Here is a 16,464-nt window from a genome sequence, read left to right as displayed (position 1 = left end):
CAGAACATTACATAGATCACAAGATAGGCACGATCATTTACCCTCCTTGTGGCCTGTGACGTATTAATTTGAGCAGATTTTGAAATAATATCTGAAAACACTGCAGCAGTAGCACATTGCTATTCTCTTCTGTAAAGGAAAGGCCCTATCCTGTAAAAGCCAGAAGCATGATAGGTCTGATAACACCATTCACATTAATAACCTCAGGCCTTGAAAGTCACAGTGCTTCAGTTGACCATCATCTGTTATCATAACTTCAGTTAAGAGGATTGAATAAACAGTTTCTTAGTGATTTCCAGCTCAGCATTTTCAGAACCAGATGACATTAACTAAAGGAACAGGAGAATAATATATAGAGAATAATGTATAGAGAATAATTTTTCGCTGATATTATGATCTTTATTTTTATAGACCTCATGATAAGAAGACCTATCTTGCTGTTGGAAGTACGAAGACTTTATTGTTGAATGTTTCCCTGCACAACGTCGGAGATGATGCATATGAAACTGTCCTCCACATTCAAGTCCCTAAAGGCCTTTATTTCATTCGAGTTTTAGAATTGGTAAGTACAAGAAAATTTGTCAAAGAGTAATCCTTTGATATTTTTATTTCTCAGCCAGACATTTTCTAAATATCATAATGGATTGTGGAGTTTCCTTAGATACTGAGAATTAACCCCTCACATACCCTAAATGGCTGACAAAACCACTTTTGACATTCTTAGATGCTTAGCTACATAAACCACAGAATAGGTGCCATTTAATCAGTAACAAGATATAATGGTAAAAACTAAAGAAAAAATTGCTTTCCAAATGTGTTTCCAATGATCACAAAGATCTTGTTTAATCTGACCTTTTTCACATACAGTCTTATGAAGAAGTCACAGGTCGAATTGTTCTCACTTTGCATCTTTTTAAAATAAATGGTCTCACAGTGCTCTGTGTAGAATGCCCACCACCCACACCTTTCAGAGGTTGGATTTAAACAGCTTCTGGGGGGGACAAACTGAACGTGACATAAAGTGATGTATTAGTCAATGTAAAGATATGTTAAAGTAGTCATGAATATTATAGATATTCTGTATATGTCAGTGAAAAAACAAACACCTATTTTAGACAAAAAAAAAAACAATTTTAGTCCGTGCATGTAATTTGAAATGCCTGAAAGAAGTAATTTTAATCACTAGTAATTTTCCATCATTTTAGGAAGAAAAACAGATACATTGTGAAGTATTAGACAAAGAAATTCATGTAGTGAAACTTGAGTGCAGCGTTGGCTATTTGTATGTCGATCAAAAATCAAAGGTAAGGTATGCGTGAAGTTCCTGCTTTAAAACACCCTAAGTATGTTACTGTGATTTCACAAAAAAAAAAAGTTTTGCAAAATCTCCCTCATTCCCAACTGATGTCTGTTATCGTGTTGGTATCTGAATCTCCCTGCTCCTTTTAAAATCAGTTACGTGAACACTCTCTGAATTAATTAAGGGACAACATTGTTTGTATTGTGTATCATGTGATTGTGGTTGGCATCCTAAACAAGTTGACTAAGGCTATGAACAAATGTGTAAAGCTAATAGAAAAGGGCTGGAAGACGCAGAAAGCTAGTTTTTTATTAATCTGGATTTTTTTTTAGAAAGAGCAAGAAGTTATAAATGAATTTAATAAAATATTTTGAGTAAAACTATGTTAAGACACACTATTATTTAATATAAACTTTTTTTTTTTTGCTTCTGCAGCTGGATTTTAGCTTCCTCTTGGATGCCAGCTCATTTACCAGAGCAGATGACGACCTCAGTATCATCGTTAATGCTAGCTGGTAATGTATAATAAGAAATGCTCAATGAAAAATACTCCCAGCTTTGGAAAACAGAATAGAGAACACTGGAAAGACTGCAAGAAAGGTCATCCATTCCAAAATCTGTAGAGAAAGGGAAATTACAAAACAAAATAAAAACAAAATTAAAAAAATAAAAAAACACCTTACTTAAAAATTAGGTTTCTGCCTGTATAAAATCTTTTAATGCGTTTTAACACGTTGTTATCAATAAAATGGTTTTGTTTTAATAAGCTGGAAGATACATTTAGAATTTGTTGATAGAAATAATGCATAGCATGCGATAATGCATTTTATACTAATATTCCTCTCACCATTTTTATAGCAAAAATGAGGATGGAAACATGTTACTGGATAACAAGCTAACCTTAGCTGTACCTCTGAAGTATGAGATTGAATTAAATGCTCATGGGTAAGTCAGCTATTGTGATACCTGTATGTCCATAAAACTTGTTTTCTTACTATTCTGAATTCCCCAAGCTTTTAAGCAGAGGCATAGGGTAGCTGAAAAATCCTGGGAATGAGATGGCACAGCCATTCTGGAGTCTGCCCCATCCACTTCTAAGGTTTTGTTTCTAGTATTGTGGGATGAGACCAATAGTATCAGTGGTGCTTTGGATTTGTCTCTTAATTGACTAGTATTTTTTGAGAACTGGAATATTTTAAATAGAAATAGGCATTTCTTTAATAACAGCATAGCAATACTATTTCATTTGGTTTTCTTTAAACAAAAGTTTTTTTTCAAAACTGAAGAGCTGGGCAGGATGTTTACATCAGTTTCTACAAAAAAAGTGAGAAACCTCACTGAAGGACTTAATCACACACACACACAAAGCCACAAAAGAATTTTGAAAATGTGCATAAATAGGGTCTTACACACTGAGTATGATAAATGAATACTAATCTAAGAACTAAAATAGATATTCTGTCAATTACTTCAGTAACAGATGGCATCAGTTACTAATTCTAACACAGTGAGTTTTGCAGCTGCATTTTACTTGACTATCCAATTAAATATCTCAGGAAGAAAACAAAGATATATCAGACTTTTATAGCAACTTTCTCTAGATGCCTTTTATTGTTCCTCTGGAACAAACAGTCCTGAAAAATGCAAATTAATTTTGAAAAGTTAAGATGGAGATGAAGATAGAACTGAAAGCCCCTAAGGAAACAAGAGATACCTCAGTTGGATGTTGAAGAGAAGAGCAACCATTTCTCACAACATTGCTCCTTCTGCTCCATAGATGCTTTTCTCAATGTGAAATTAGACTGTTATGTTCCATGCCTTCCTTACCATGGACTGTATTCTAGGTTTGTTGTGGTGTGTTCATGGAGATTAGTTTTTGGTTTGTAACTTCTGATTAATCTGCCTTTTTAAAAGAAACTGTACAAAAATAGTGGCCTTCTACTCTGTTCCAGGCTTTACTTAACTCAGGTAATTCTTTTCTTAGAATTAACCTTACTGGAGCAGAAAGTTATGCTAATGCTATATACCAAATCTATTAAATAACTTCTGAACTGTTTTAGATTTGTAACACCAGCTTCGTTTGTTTATGGAACAAATGAGAAAGAATCACCAGTTACATGTATGGAGGAGAATATCAACTTCACTTTCCATGTAAGAGCTTTTCTTTGTAAACCCTATTATCCTTGTTTTGAAGATTAATGCTTAGATTTTCAGTGTATATAAAAAGTCTACATAGTCAATAGGGTCAATAAGTTTTTAGAAGTACAAGGGCAAAAAGCAATTTTTAAGCATTAGTGATGCAAAGTGGCTGTTAATCCCTCTTAGGACACTTTTGGCCTGGACAATCTTCCACTGAACGGTCAGAAAAGGAAATACACATGCAAAATTGAAAGTGGTAGAGCAGTTCTGACTTGCCACTACTTCCATTAGGAAACATTTTTAAAGGAATTATGTTAGAGTAAGCAAAAGATACTAGGAGCTACTTATAAGAGGATCTATAGGTATCAGATTTGTCTCCAATGGATTAAAAGCAGGAAATAGACATTAATCTCTTAGTTGTTTTTGCACATTTTTCCCGGAAGGTAGTCTGTATGACCTCAGGGAAGTCATCAGAAGTACACACCACTCATTTGGTTCAGAGAAGTGAAGTATTCAGTAAGCCTGCAGAATAAATCAAGCAACTCATCTTTTTAAATATTACAGCTCCTAGCAGAATTCAGTTTCATGTCAGCATAACAATGCAGGTGCTACCCAGTTCTGTAAAGCTCATATATTTTGTATAAATTTGTTTGTTAGTTGAATAGCTACCATGAATTAAATCTTCAATTGTATAACATTCTTCCCCACAAGGTTATCAGTGCAGGACCAAGTATGGCTCCAAATATAAACTTAGAAATAATGATACCTAATGCTTTTCCACCCAATGACTTCAAATTATTTAACATCTTGGATATCAAGGTAAGCACAGGTTATTTAGTATTTTATTATCTGTATGAATTCTAAGAAAACCAAGAGCATAACAGGACTAGCTACAATTTGTGTATTAAATTTTAACTCCTTTCTTTCAAACCTACCTAATACCTTAGGTTCTTATTAGAGTGCCATTGAATTCAGTGAATCCATCTGTGCAAAGCTTGGTCTTTGGCATGCATCTGTATTTTGTGTTTGCCAGTTTGTTCCTGCAAGTAGCAGAGTACAGTGTATTAAAAAAATCAAAGTATTTCTGCATTGGATAACTCTTTAAAGACTAGTCCATCACCCTTAATTATTTCATATCAAAATAGACGCTTATTGTTATGCAGAACATACAGTACACAGTTCTTTCTTTGTATAACATTAATACATTCATAAGAATAAGCTAAAATAGGGTACAACAGATGCCTTATGTCTATATATGCCTGCAGTAGTTGACTCAAATGAGCACAAAAAAACTCAAGACCCTTTCGAGCGTATTATATTTCCTTCCAAAATATTCTGTGTAACTCAGTGTAACAGGGAAATGTAGAAATATGTTAGCTATGGTGAAGCAGAGTGAACAAGATTAGGATGATCTTCAGCCCCATGTATTTTAGAATTCTGAAAGTAAAAGTTGCCTTCTTTTTAAGCTCTTGCTTTTCAGAAACTTGTCTTCTGTTTATTACCTGATGTTAAAAAGCAAGCAGTGATTGTGTTATTTTTATTTCCAGACAACAGTTGGACAATGCTCCTACAATAAATATCCCAGAAACTGTACTGCAGCAGAAAAAAATGGAAATATATTAAAGGATGTTGTCACTTTTTTTTCAAAGGCTGCTAAGAGACACATGGTAAGGTCTATCTTTTAGAATTAGTAGCAACTGAATGACTGTATGAATAAGCCTAAAGATACTGGTATATCTTATATAATGAGGTCACCAGAGCAGTCTTCCAAGGATTTGTGCTGGGACCTGTGATATCTTCAGCATAGTCATAAATGGGTATGGATGACAGGCACCTAGAAGGAACTGCAGAAGTGTTATGTAACCGAATGAGTGGGCAAATAGAACAGCAGATGAAATTCAATGACAAATGGAAAGTTATGCATATGGAAAGAGTCTTTACTGTGCAGATGATGCAGATCAAACATTCGTTGCCTTTTCACCATCAAAAAAGTATCATGAAAGGCAAGTAGTACTCATGGTGGAACTTCTTACTAACGGATGTTGTGAATGCTAAAAATAAAAGTGAATTTCAAGGGAGAACATACAAGTTAACGGGACTGACAGTCATTGAGTATTACTGAATATATGGAAATCATTTTTGGCTCAGGAAGCTCCTATTACAAATATTTGGGAGGCTGAGACAGTATTGTACGTACCTGGCCTGTTCGAGTTTATCCCTGCTGGTGATCAGATACTTGACTATGTAGTCCAAACCAGAAGAGCTGTTCTAGTGGTACATTTCCAAGGGTTTGTTCTCATGGAATTCTCCATGTCCTAGAACTAGATAATAAAGTACACCTTTAATACTTTCATCTTAAAAGAAGCTAGACATTTGAAAAATATTTTAATGTGGGGCTTCAGGCAAGCATAGTACAGGAACATCAAACACTGCTTGAGGGTGATCCTGCCCTAAAGTATCAAAAGTATTTCTTTCAAATAAGAGCTTAGGCATTGCAGTCTTGGACAAAGAATATATTCATGTAAAGGCACGTGGCTTTTTTTTCTTCAAAGCTGTGAGAAATAGTGCTAGCTGTCAGTGTATGAATGCCCTCTCACACTGCAGTATTTAAGAAATAATCAATTACGCTGCTTTTGCTGTGTATCATAGTCACTGTCATATATCATTCTTAGTATAAGCTAATTTGAAATAACTGTAAAAACATATACATATAAACAAATTATTACAATCACCATTTTTCTGTATAAAAATGGCCCTTTAAGAAAAATGACCTGTTACGTTCTATAACAATTAGGTTGGTACCTTGTACTGTTTCTTTAGCACCTAGGATGAACAGCTCATGGGTTGAGAGTGGGATGACAGTAACGAACTATACTGTGACCTTTAAAGAACAAACATAAAGCTTTTGATTTAATCAGTTCCTGAGTGTCTTTAATATCACAAAGATAAAATCGATAGACTTGAGTTGTAATCTTTCCCTCCCCTCTACAGTACTGCATGAAAAATGACAGTCTTTGCTTACAAATACTTTGCAAGCTTGGAAACATGGAAAGTGGAAAAGAAGCAACCATTCAGTTGCAGCTGGAGGCTACTCCTTCACTTTTAGAAATGGTAACGTGAATTTTTCATACTTATGAGGCATATTTCAAGGCGTATTTGTATTGTCTGCGTATAAATTCCTTTTTTTTTTTTTTGTCAAACACTAGCATTAGAAAATGATAGGCAGTACATATTTTATCTTTTCAATGCTAAATTTAAAAGTGTTATATGAAAGTGCAAACCACCAAAAAAGATGTATTTTAGAATATCACTTAATTTTATAGTATATATTACTTTGCCTATTCTGGCTGGGTTATGTAGGATTGAGATTTAATTCCAACTCATAATTATGCTTTTCTAAGAAAAGCAGCATGGATGTGGCATTAAGCAAAACCCAACTGGGCTTTTTTCCAGGTTCTGGTACTAATTTGTTTTGTGATCAGAAAAAGGCATGAAGCCATGTGTGCTTGTGTGAGATTCTGTTTCTGAGAGCAGCTGTGTTACCATTTTTGCTGGGTAAGAATTAATGTGTTGAAAAGATATGTGATTTTGTTGTTGTTGTTGTTTAAAATCAGGATGATGCATCAACATTGAAGTTCGAAGTCAGAGCAACAGCCTCACCAGAAAAAAATGCGAAAGTTATTGAACTACACAAGGACAAGGAAGTAGCATATGTAAGAAAATTCTTACTGAATCCATGATAAAATTGTTAAACTAGAAAAAAACAGCAATTGTGGAATTCTGTACACATCTATACACAGACAATGAACACAGTGTTAATTATTTGAGAATTTAACTCATTTTCCTAGTTTGTTTTAGCGTCATTTAGAAAAAAACAAAACTAAACTTATTTTCCACTTTACAGGTCTATTTAGAAGGAGTGCACCACCAAAAGCCAAAATACCATGTTACTGTGCTAATTATTGGAATAGGCTTAATAGCTGGCGTTACCTTGTTTTTGCTTCTTTCATTTATATTATGGAAGGTAGGTTTTCAGTATTTCTCAGTTGCTCTCGAGTGAGGAATTCAGACTGTTGGTGGATCTGTAGATCTGTTAATGCAGCTTTAAAAGATCAACAGTATTTTAGTATGATCTGTCCTTTCTATAAAAACATAACTCCTAATGTACTGTTTTTTTTCAAAAATACTTCCCCATTTTCCTTCATTTTATCATTTTATCACCCCTTCCCATTTTATTGTGCTATCTATTGTTTGTAAATGATTTATATAATTTAATATCAAATGATTAGTTTTTGTGGGGTGGTGCTCCTTGACACATGATCAATAATCATCTACAAAATAGTTTCTTGCCAGAGCAAAATGGTTTAAACTGATGCATAAATACTAAAATATCCTATGATAGGTAAACAAAGAAAACTATGAGGGAAGCAGCTTCTCTAACAAATAATTAAGATATTGCTGCCTTTACTTACATGCAGACTTTCCCCATTCATCGTTTTTCCTGGGAAGTGTAGAAATGAAGCAGATTAAACTGGAATGCCTTTTTACCATTTCACATTAAAAAAAAAAAAAAAGGATTATATGGACAGTTCACAGTCCACTTGTTCTTACTCCTCACAGCAGGAGAGTATAACCCATCCCCAAATGTTAAAATTAAAAGCAACTTCTTTTTAATTGATGAATAACAATTGATTACTTGGTAATGACAAAACAATGGCATATACCATCCATTCGAAAGCACCATATATATGCTTTTTATTTTAGTTCATGTTATACTGTTTAGATTTGATAATAAAGATTTGCTGACATACACTAACAGATTCCAAAATTATGTATTTCAGATTGGCTTCTTCAAAAGGCAATACAAACCAGTCACTCAGGACAAGAATGAAAGAGACAGCTGGAGTTTTACAAGTGGGAACAAAGACGACTAAGAGGGCAAATAAAAGCTCATTTTGAAATGAAGAATTAAGGTTCAGGTTAAGTCACAGAAGAAACACCAATGAAATGAAAACAGGTCGTGAGCTCAGTTGCTCTTACAAAATACACTTTATTTTCTTGATCTGTATGGAAGACTACACCTTAATGTACAGTTATTTTTCTAATATGAAAATGGTAAAACAGTTTCAGTTTTGAAGTCTTAATAATATTTGAAATACCGTATATATCACCTCTGGTTTCAAACATCAGAACACTAAAGATAAAGGGAAGAATAATTAGTTACCAAAACGAAGAGTTCTTAGAAAGTAAAGTTTGACCAATCTTAGAAAATTGGATCTCAAACATAATAGCATGAATTATTCTATTCATTTTCAAGTTTCAATAATATTTTGTTTAGACATTCGAGAAGAAATCCCCCCTCATCTTGCTTTGACAATTTTACAAGGGTAAGGTAGCTTAAACCAATAGAAGGACCATAAGTAGAGTGCACAGATGTAGAAAACAGCTATCAGAAGCTCTCTTGGGCTTCTAAAGGTAACCTCATAAGCTTGGCTTCACAGACACAGCTACAGTATTGCAGAGACTTAGACAGCCAGGCAAGCCAGAGCCAGGAAAGTCAAAGGTGGATTTAGAGCAGGGAATTTTGTGTGGTTACAGTACACAATCCTCTCTCAGCTGTAGAAAGAATAACGTATTGGAGATCATAATTTGTAGCCACTTTCAATGAGGTACTTACAAAAATGACAGAATGAGTTGTCCTTTCCTTAATTATCAGCTCCATGATGTTTTGGACTTCTGCAGTGAAATATTTCTATCTGAGGTTTGTTTTTTATAAGCAAATATTTATTTTTATTTATTTGAAGATTTTCTATAATACTTAGCATAGTAGTATTTAGTACTGTTATTCTTCCAGTATCTGAAAGACTTCACATGATAGAGAAACAGATGTACCCAAAACACTCCAAATGCCAACTGTACTGGGCCAAATGTTATCTTTCAATCCTCCACCTGAAAGCATTTAGTAAGTCATTTGGAGAGCTAGCTTAGGTTCTTGTGAAGTTTACAGATAAATACCATCCAAACTGGCATCCTCAGAAGCCACGCATCGGAAAGGCAAATGACGGAATAGAAACATGGTTCAAATCACTGCTCTGCTACTACAGAAAGTTTCTTCAGCTGGATAAGTTTGCACTGCCACCTAGCTTTGGTGAAATAAATAGTATAATCCAGGAAAAAAAAAGTGACTGCTCCCCAGTTCAACTGGACTATGTACAATGTCATCAATAGCTGGATCTATTGCAACAGCAGTATGCAATATGGCCTTTCTTGCCTTGTCTTTGATGAGTTTCTGAACTGCAAGGAGAAACAAACGTAATGTGTACGTACACTTTGAAGCTGCACCATCATATGGAAATTAGCCTGCAACTCAAAAGCAATACTTTGTTCCTTCAACAAGCAATTTTTCTAATGGAGTATATTTGGTGCCATAAAAGCCAGATTGTCCACAGATTCTAAAGGTATTGGGGACCATTTTGTAATTTCCTTTCACTTGATTTGATGCCAAAGTTGTGGTTTTAAAGTATGCTAAAGTAACTTCTCTCTTTAAAATCTTCGGCACATTAAGGACAAATGAATGTTTATGTATTTAAAAAGAAAATCAAAATAAAGTGTGAAGAATTAAGTATTTTCTTGCAAGTCTATGAAACATACACAAAATGTTTATCTTCTGAATGGCTTTAGTGAATTTTTGCACTTTAACCAAAATATCTTTGAAGAGAAATTTGTTTGATATTACAGCATATAAATATACCTCAAATACTGGAAAAAGCATTAAAATTCTTTTTAGTACAAACAATGCAAAGAAACAAAACTAAAGCATCTATCTTTGAAATAGTTTACATAAGTCAGTAAATGTGATAATGTTGCCTTGGAATGTTTTCTATTCAGATTTGATTATTAATGTGGAAATGTTGGTTGCCTATTCTTAGCATATAAAGCAAAAATTCGATTAGCTGATATAAACAAGATTGACAAAAAATGAATGTACACGGTGCTGATGAAGGCAAGATTATAAAGCATCACTCAGTTTCACTTGAATAAAGAGGATCCCAACAAGTTAAGCACATGAATGCTGTTCTTTTTGGTTTTGTTTTCAAATTTTGTTAATTTTTCAATTGTGTAATAAAAGCAGTTAAATCTACTGCATGTAGTTGGAATATTTTTCTCAGACAGCTTTACGAAGTTTAGTTTGAATTGCCATGAATGTTAAAATATTTGATGCAATATAGTATCAATTATAGAAGCGTAATTGGAGACTACTCACTGTGACTTGGAGAACAGGTATCAACTGAAATGGGAGGCTCCACCTGGACGTCATGAACATCTTCTTCCCCATGAGGACAGCTTGGCTTTGGAGCAGGGGCTCAGAGAGATTGTGTCATCATCACCACCCTTGGAGGTTTTGAGACCAGACCGGATGAAAGCCCTGAACAACCAGCTCTGATCTCATAGCTGGACCACTTGGAGCAGGAGGTTGGGCTACAGCCCTACTGAGGCCTCATTCAATCTGAAGGATGCTGACCCTGCTCTGTAGTCACTAACTCCAGTGCAGAGAAGAGAACTGTAGCTGCAAGGTTCTTGTAACAATTGCCTATGAAACAACCATTTTATTGTCCGATTGCAGCCTTTACTGCCAGCCAGGTTTGTCCACAGGAACTGTATGAGATTTCCAACAAGTAACAGCTTGTTCTTAGAACACAAATAACCATCTGCAATACTTCAGGAGCACCACGTGTTCATCTAGCTTACTTATCACCAGTAAGAATTTTTCACAGGATTTAAAATCAAGTAAAATACAGATCCCATGTAAAGGCTTACGCCCTGATTTAATAAAATCTTAAACAATTGGATTTCACATTATACTTAACTTCTTTCCAAACAAATAACTTCAAGCAACTTCTTCCAGACATGAGATAGCACAGCTTTCACACCATTATGCATCAGCCTTTTTCTTAACAATTCACAGACAAGTGAACACAACTACATGCATTACCCCCATGGCCCTGCAGACAGACAAACTCACCAGGCTGCTACTTTTCATCATCTCAAAGGAAAACAGTTTCCAGAAACAGTCTTAATTTGCATTCATCTCAAATAGTTGTAGAAAAGTTACCTAAAAAATCACTTATAAAAATATTACCAAAATATTATAAAAATAGTTACCAAAATAACTCAGTTACCAAATAACTCATTTATCATAACTTTATTCTCAGCAACAAAAAATGTGCTTAATATCCCTCCAGTTCTCCAATATCTCCCTTCAGTATACATTAAATATTGTTAAATATTTATCTTGTACAAAGAGTAGTCTTTAAAATAACTTTCACCAAAGAAAAACTGTGTAACTCATCAGCATATCCTTTCTTCCTTACTGTTTGACTAGAAAAAAACTCGAAAGCAAACATATTAAAGCAACATTAAAAGCGATACCTAGAAATGGAAATCCCTTATCAGAAATCCACATTTTGACTGCATTTCTGTATTTCCACTCACTAGTTCTATTTGAACTGAGTAACCTGACAACATGAATAACAGCAGCCTTAAAAATACCTCATATTATATTTATTGCAGAAGCTTGAACAATTTTAAAGAGAAAAATCACGGAAGTTTTCATCTATTTTGATGGGCATTTTTAGAACCCAAAATTTATAAAAGAAACCCATATAATCACTTTTCGTTTTTTCTTGTTAAGTCTAATAATGCTTCTTTAAATATATCTTGATAAAAAAATATATATAGCTTGATAATTAAAGCCAGAAATACTATAAACATCCCTTTTGCTACAACTGAGTTCAATGAGTTCAAAACTGAGACTTTAGACAGAAGTGCATACGGATAAGAAAAGGGCTCTAATACAGAATGTGCAGTGTGTCCCTTCTATATGCAACTGCATGTTGCTTTGGAACTCTCCAGGTCATCAGTGTTCACTCCATAGAGATTAATAAGTTGAGGATGCACCCTGTGAAGTGAGGAAATCAAACTATCAATTTCATCAACTCTTGCAATGGCTTTTTTTTTTTTTTTTGAAAACAAGTATGCCTGAATTGCTATATGGAATAAAATCGAGTGAATTACATTTTGAGAGTTCCTACAAGGTAACCTCTAAAAGTGTATATTATTTTCTCAGTCATCCTATAATATGATCAGCCTTTTATTTTACACATCAAACAATGTTACCTCAACTGATCCTTCAACTAATCCTGTGTACACTGCAGAAAAATGAGCTGCCTCTTATTTATTTCTACCGATAGTCCTATTTCCCCATGTATTAATATTCTTTTTTTGATCCTACATAGGGACACTATTCTCAAGCAGCACTATGTTTCCCACAATTGAACAACTACATGTTTGCGTTAAGGTTGCAAACAGGGCTTTCCAAGTAGCAATCCTCATACCCAAACAAGCTCCTCCCAGGACTCACCAACCTTTACCTACATCTGTTCCCCTCAAAGAAACAAAAGGGTAAAGTAACTTGCAGAAAGGGGAGGAGCGGAGCTGGAAGGTGCTGAACCACAAGAAAGGAGAGGTCTCGAGGGCGTAACAAACCTTTCCAGAGATAGGCACAAGGCAATATGGCAGAGGTCCAGCACAGTGTTAATACTACTCTTACAGTATTTACGATACCCCATTTTGGTGTCATTTGTATTTAATATACATATAAGATTACAGTACTAATCTATTGTAAGTATACTGTCCATAACATAATACTTCGCCTTACCGAACATGAACTTCTGATGCTTCTTCCATTAAGTCCCCATCTATATTCCAAGGGTAATTTCCTTCTGCAGAAGTGGCATTCAAATATGTATTTTCTTTGGCATCAAGCCCACTTATACATCTTGGTTGCAGTTTTACTTCTTGAACTGTGTAGGTCTCAACAAAGGGAAAATTGAACTAAACCAAACACAAATCTATGTCAAACAAAGATGAAAGCTGTAGGTGATAGTTTAGCAACAAACTGGATTACTTGAAATTAAAAAGATTTCTTTGGGGGGGGGGGTAGTTCTTAAGTATATGAGAACACAACTCTAGCTTTGACCACATGAGGCATTATATATTCTGGCTAACATTTACAGATTAACATGCTATTTTCATCCTCAATAGTGCCTCAGGAAAAAAAAAATAAAAATTGTTCCATTTACATTGCTGTATCAGACATGCTCAATTTGCAGGTGAGGTGGTATATTTTTCACATGCCAAAATGGCATGCGCTTTCAGAATACATGTAAGTAAAAGGAGATTTTTTCCTACCATCTGTTCATCATTGCCAGTAAACCCGCCCTCAATGAGGCCAGTCAGAATTCCAGTAAATGGTGATATTTAAAGATTTAATCTCTAATTTCTAACTATAATTTTTAACCATAAAAGCAAAGAAAAGCAAAGCCGCCTTCCTCAAAGACTGTAGCTATGGCATAAGTGGAAAACACAAACTATTTCCTAAAGGCATCTGTTAGTGCTGTCACATGGAACTACCACCACCTCTCCTCCAAACTCTCTGACTGCTGGATAGCTATCTAATCCAAACCTACCTGTAAAAGTGAGTTCACGTAATCCTGAAACATTTGAGTGACTACAGGATGTTCGACTATACACAGGGTGTTTAGGACAACAGTAAGGCACTGTATTTCAATGCTTCATTTTTTCTTTCAAAACAGGACAACCATAATTTTGAAGTACTGTTCTACAAACATTCATAACTACATGGAACACACCTCTGCTAAAATTCATGTTCATAACTTGATGCTGCCAACATAACATTCAGTGATCTGCAGAAATTAAGGACTTCACCTATTTCTTACAGAGTTGCATGAAGCCCTCCCAGTCTGTGTTCTTGATGTCTGTACTACACAAGATTTAAACACAGCATGCATTTCCTCTATTGTTCTGGAATTGCTTTACACCCATAAAACAATGGGTACAGCAAAAATACAATTTAAACCACAACAGATGGGCTGAAATAGGCTAATCGGTATTAGTCTAGTGATTTAAGAAAAAAAAAATCAGATAAAAAGGGGCTAATGTATTCTGACAGGAAGCTAAGTCTCCTTATGAGGATGCTAACATTAACTCTTACAGCACGTCTATCTTCACGATTCACTGTTCTTTTATAATCACCAAAAAAAAAATCAACAGTACCTGATTTTTTACACTGGCATATCTTTTCAGGTGTTTTATAAACTCAGTTCGAGAAGTATTTTGTACAACAATAAGAGCCATGCTTCCATTGTTCAACCTGAAAAGCAGACAGATTTAGTTCCCAGAAATAAATTCATTATCAGACGTTTAATAGGCTCTTCAAAAGCCTAGGAGCAAGAGCAAATTAATAGACTAGTCATAATTAAAAATAAATACTTTTGTGCCAAAACAAAACAAAAAACATACCACTATAGATCAATTAAAATGGTGCAGCTGAGATTATTTAGCATCTCTATATTTATAATATACACTGTAGTAATAAAATTGTATTTCCTTATCAATATATACAATTTATTGGACATAATGCATATTATTAAAAAAAAAAAAAACACTGCTTTTCTACTTAACAGTAGAATTCTTAAAAATCACAGATTTATCTTTACATTTTTCACTCCAATGAAGAATAATGATCACCATAAATGTTGTGAGGCAGAGATATGCCAAGTAGCTGTTCCCTTGACACGTGCAAGCACATTCCTGTTCTATGACCCAGTGCAGATGAACTCACTCACCTCCTCCGTTAGCACTCAGGCTGCCCTAACAAAGATCCTGTTCTCTGACTAGAATCTCTTAGAAATTGTCTGTAAAGTTCTATTTACATGTTTCACATTGAACAGAATTAAAAAACTGAAAGGAATTTTGTGGAAAAGGGTCGTTGTACACTAGAGGTTAATCAAGAAGAGACCATAACTACAGCCGTCTCTTACTCAATGGTACAAGGTATCCAACTGCATTGATATTTAGCATCTTTGAGAATCTGGGTCAGACAATGAGCTAGTATTATTTCACAGACTCCGTAATGCAACTGTACCTTGTCACAGAAGCTAACAACCTGAATCTCAACACAACCATTCCTAAGTCTCATTGAAGTTATGGAAACAAACCAACTTTTAACAAGCCTATCCGATGAACATGCCAATCACTGCTGAGATTGTACTTCATATAGCAATTATGTATTTCATATCTTCTGAATATATATATTTATTTATTCAGCAGGTACACTTGGTAAAAAGGCTAAGAATGTTTCAATAAAATTATTTCAGCCTACTACTTCATATCTCCCCACTCATAGGCCCCTGACTCGTTGACAACTACAACTGGAATGTTTTCAGATTGCAACACAGCTCCACCTAGAAAAATAATTTTTATATAACCATTCAGCAAGCCACTCTGCATAGCACTAGTTTACTGATTTAGAAAACAGCAATAGTGGAATTGAAAAAGTCATCTCCTTATCATATTTGTTACCAGAAGAGACATAGCAGGTTACTGGGCAATGCATTCCGCTTTATGGCCTTGTATTTCCTGAGATGACTAAAAGTTCTCATTAATTCTTTTGAAAGTCCAAACTACAATGAAGCATAACACACTGTGAGACACAAACATCCTACATGGCTCATATAGTTTAGACAGTTCTTTACATTTCTGTAAGTTTAGGGTAGTGTAAGTAGAGTTCCATGCAGTAGTCAAAGCATTCATACTGCTTCAAATGTCTTCACATGGCAAAAAGCTCTCAGGGAAAAAATAAGACAGTGTGAAGAAATCTAGCTGAATTTAGCTGATGCTGCCTGAATTTAGCTGCTTTAGCTGATAACGGGTCTTGCATCTCCAATAATTTGTGCAACATTTGTTTCCTGTGCTGGAAAGCTTTACAGTCAAGATATTATTCTCTCTGAGGAATAATTTACCTGTCTGAAGCACCAACTCTTCCTACCCTACCAACTGACTGCACTCCTAAGATTATTTTTAAGAGTGTAAAAAAGGATTTCCTTATATATAAAAACAGGGGGATCCACTGAACAACTATAGGAGAAACAGACTCATTCAAA

At 34.7% G+C, this 16,464-nt stretch overlaps 2 protein-coding genes across 4 annotated transcripts in view; one reads left to right on the top strand and one right to left on the bottom strand.

Annotated features, from left to right (window-relative positions):
• Nucleotides 1-11,858, top strand: part of ITGA4 (integrin subunit alpha 4) — a 38,627-nt gene extending 26,769 nt beyond the window's left edge. Inside the window, exons 18-29 of one of the 3 annotated variants that reach the window (XR_007708481.1) lie at nt 412-562; nt 1,206-1,304; nt 1,736-1,815; nt 2,159-2,245; nt 3,361-3,451; nt 4,151-4,258; nt 4,987-5,106; nt 6,431-6,550; nt 7,054-7,152; nt 7,344-7,463; nt 8,281-9,897; nt 10,681-11,728. Coding sequence is in view for 1 of the 3 variants with exons in the window: in XM_035569569.2 (XP_035425462.1) it covers nt 412-562; nt 1,206-1,304; nt 1,736-1,815; nt 2,159-2,245; nt 3,361-3,451; nt 4,151-4,258; nt 4,987-5,106; nt 6,431-6,550; nt 7,054-7,152; nt 7,344-7,463; nt 8,281-8,373 (1,168 nt within the window). In the remaining 2 variants the exon portion in view is untranslated. Of the gene's footprint in view, nt 1-411; nt 563-1,205; nt 1,305-1,735; nt 1,816-2,158; nt 2,246-3,360; nt 3,452-4,150; nt 4,259-4,986; nt 5,107-6,430; nt 6,551-7,053; nt 7,153-7,343; nt 7,464-8,280 lie in introns of all 3 variants that reach the window. The other 2 variants (XR_007708480.1, XM_035569569.2) reach the window with 2 other exon arrangements.
• A 433-nt stretch (nt 11,859-12,291) lies between these two features.
• Nucleotides 12,292-16,464, bottom strand: part of CERKL (ceramide kinase like) — a 52,435-nt gene continuing 48,262 nt past the window's right edge. The window contains exons 11-13 of the mRNA XM_035572199.1: nt 14,576-14,672; nt 13,158-13,333; nt 12,292-12,398 (exon numbers count right to left, since the gene is read on the bottom strand). Of these exons, the coding sequence (XP_035428092.1) occupies nt 12,317-12,398; nt 13,158-13,333; nt 14,576-14,672 (355 nt within the window). The 3' untranslated portion in view covers nt 12,292-12,316. The remainder of the gene's footprint in view (nt 12,399-13,157; nt 13,334-14,575; nt 14,673-16,464) is intronic.

Source organism: Cygnus atratus, chromosome 6 (genome assembly GCF_013377495.2).
Source record: "Cygnus atratus isolate AKBS03 ecotype Queensland, Australia chromosome 6, CAtr_DNAZoo_HiC_assembly, whole genome shotgun sequence".
Lineage (NCBI taxonomy): Eukaryota > Metazoa > Chordata > Aves > Anseriformes > Anatidae > Cygnus > Cygnus atratus.
Note: the sequence above shows the minus strand (reverse complement) of the source record. Positions and strands in the feature narration are given on the sequence as shown.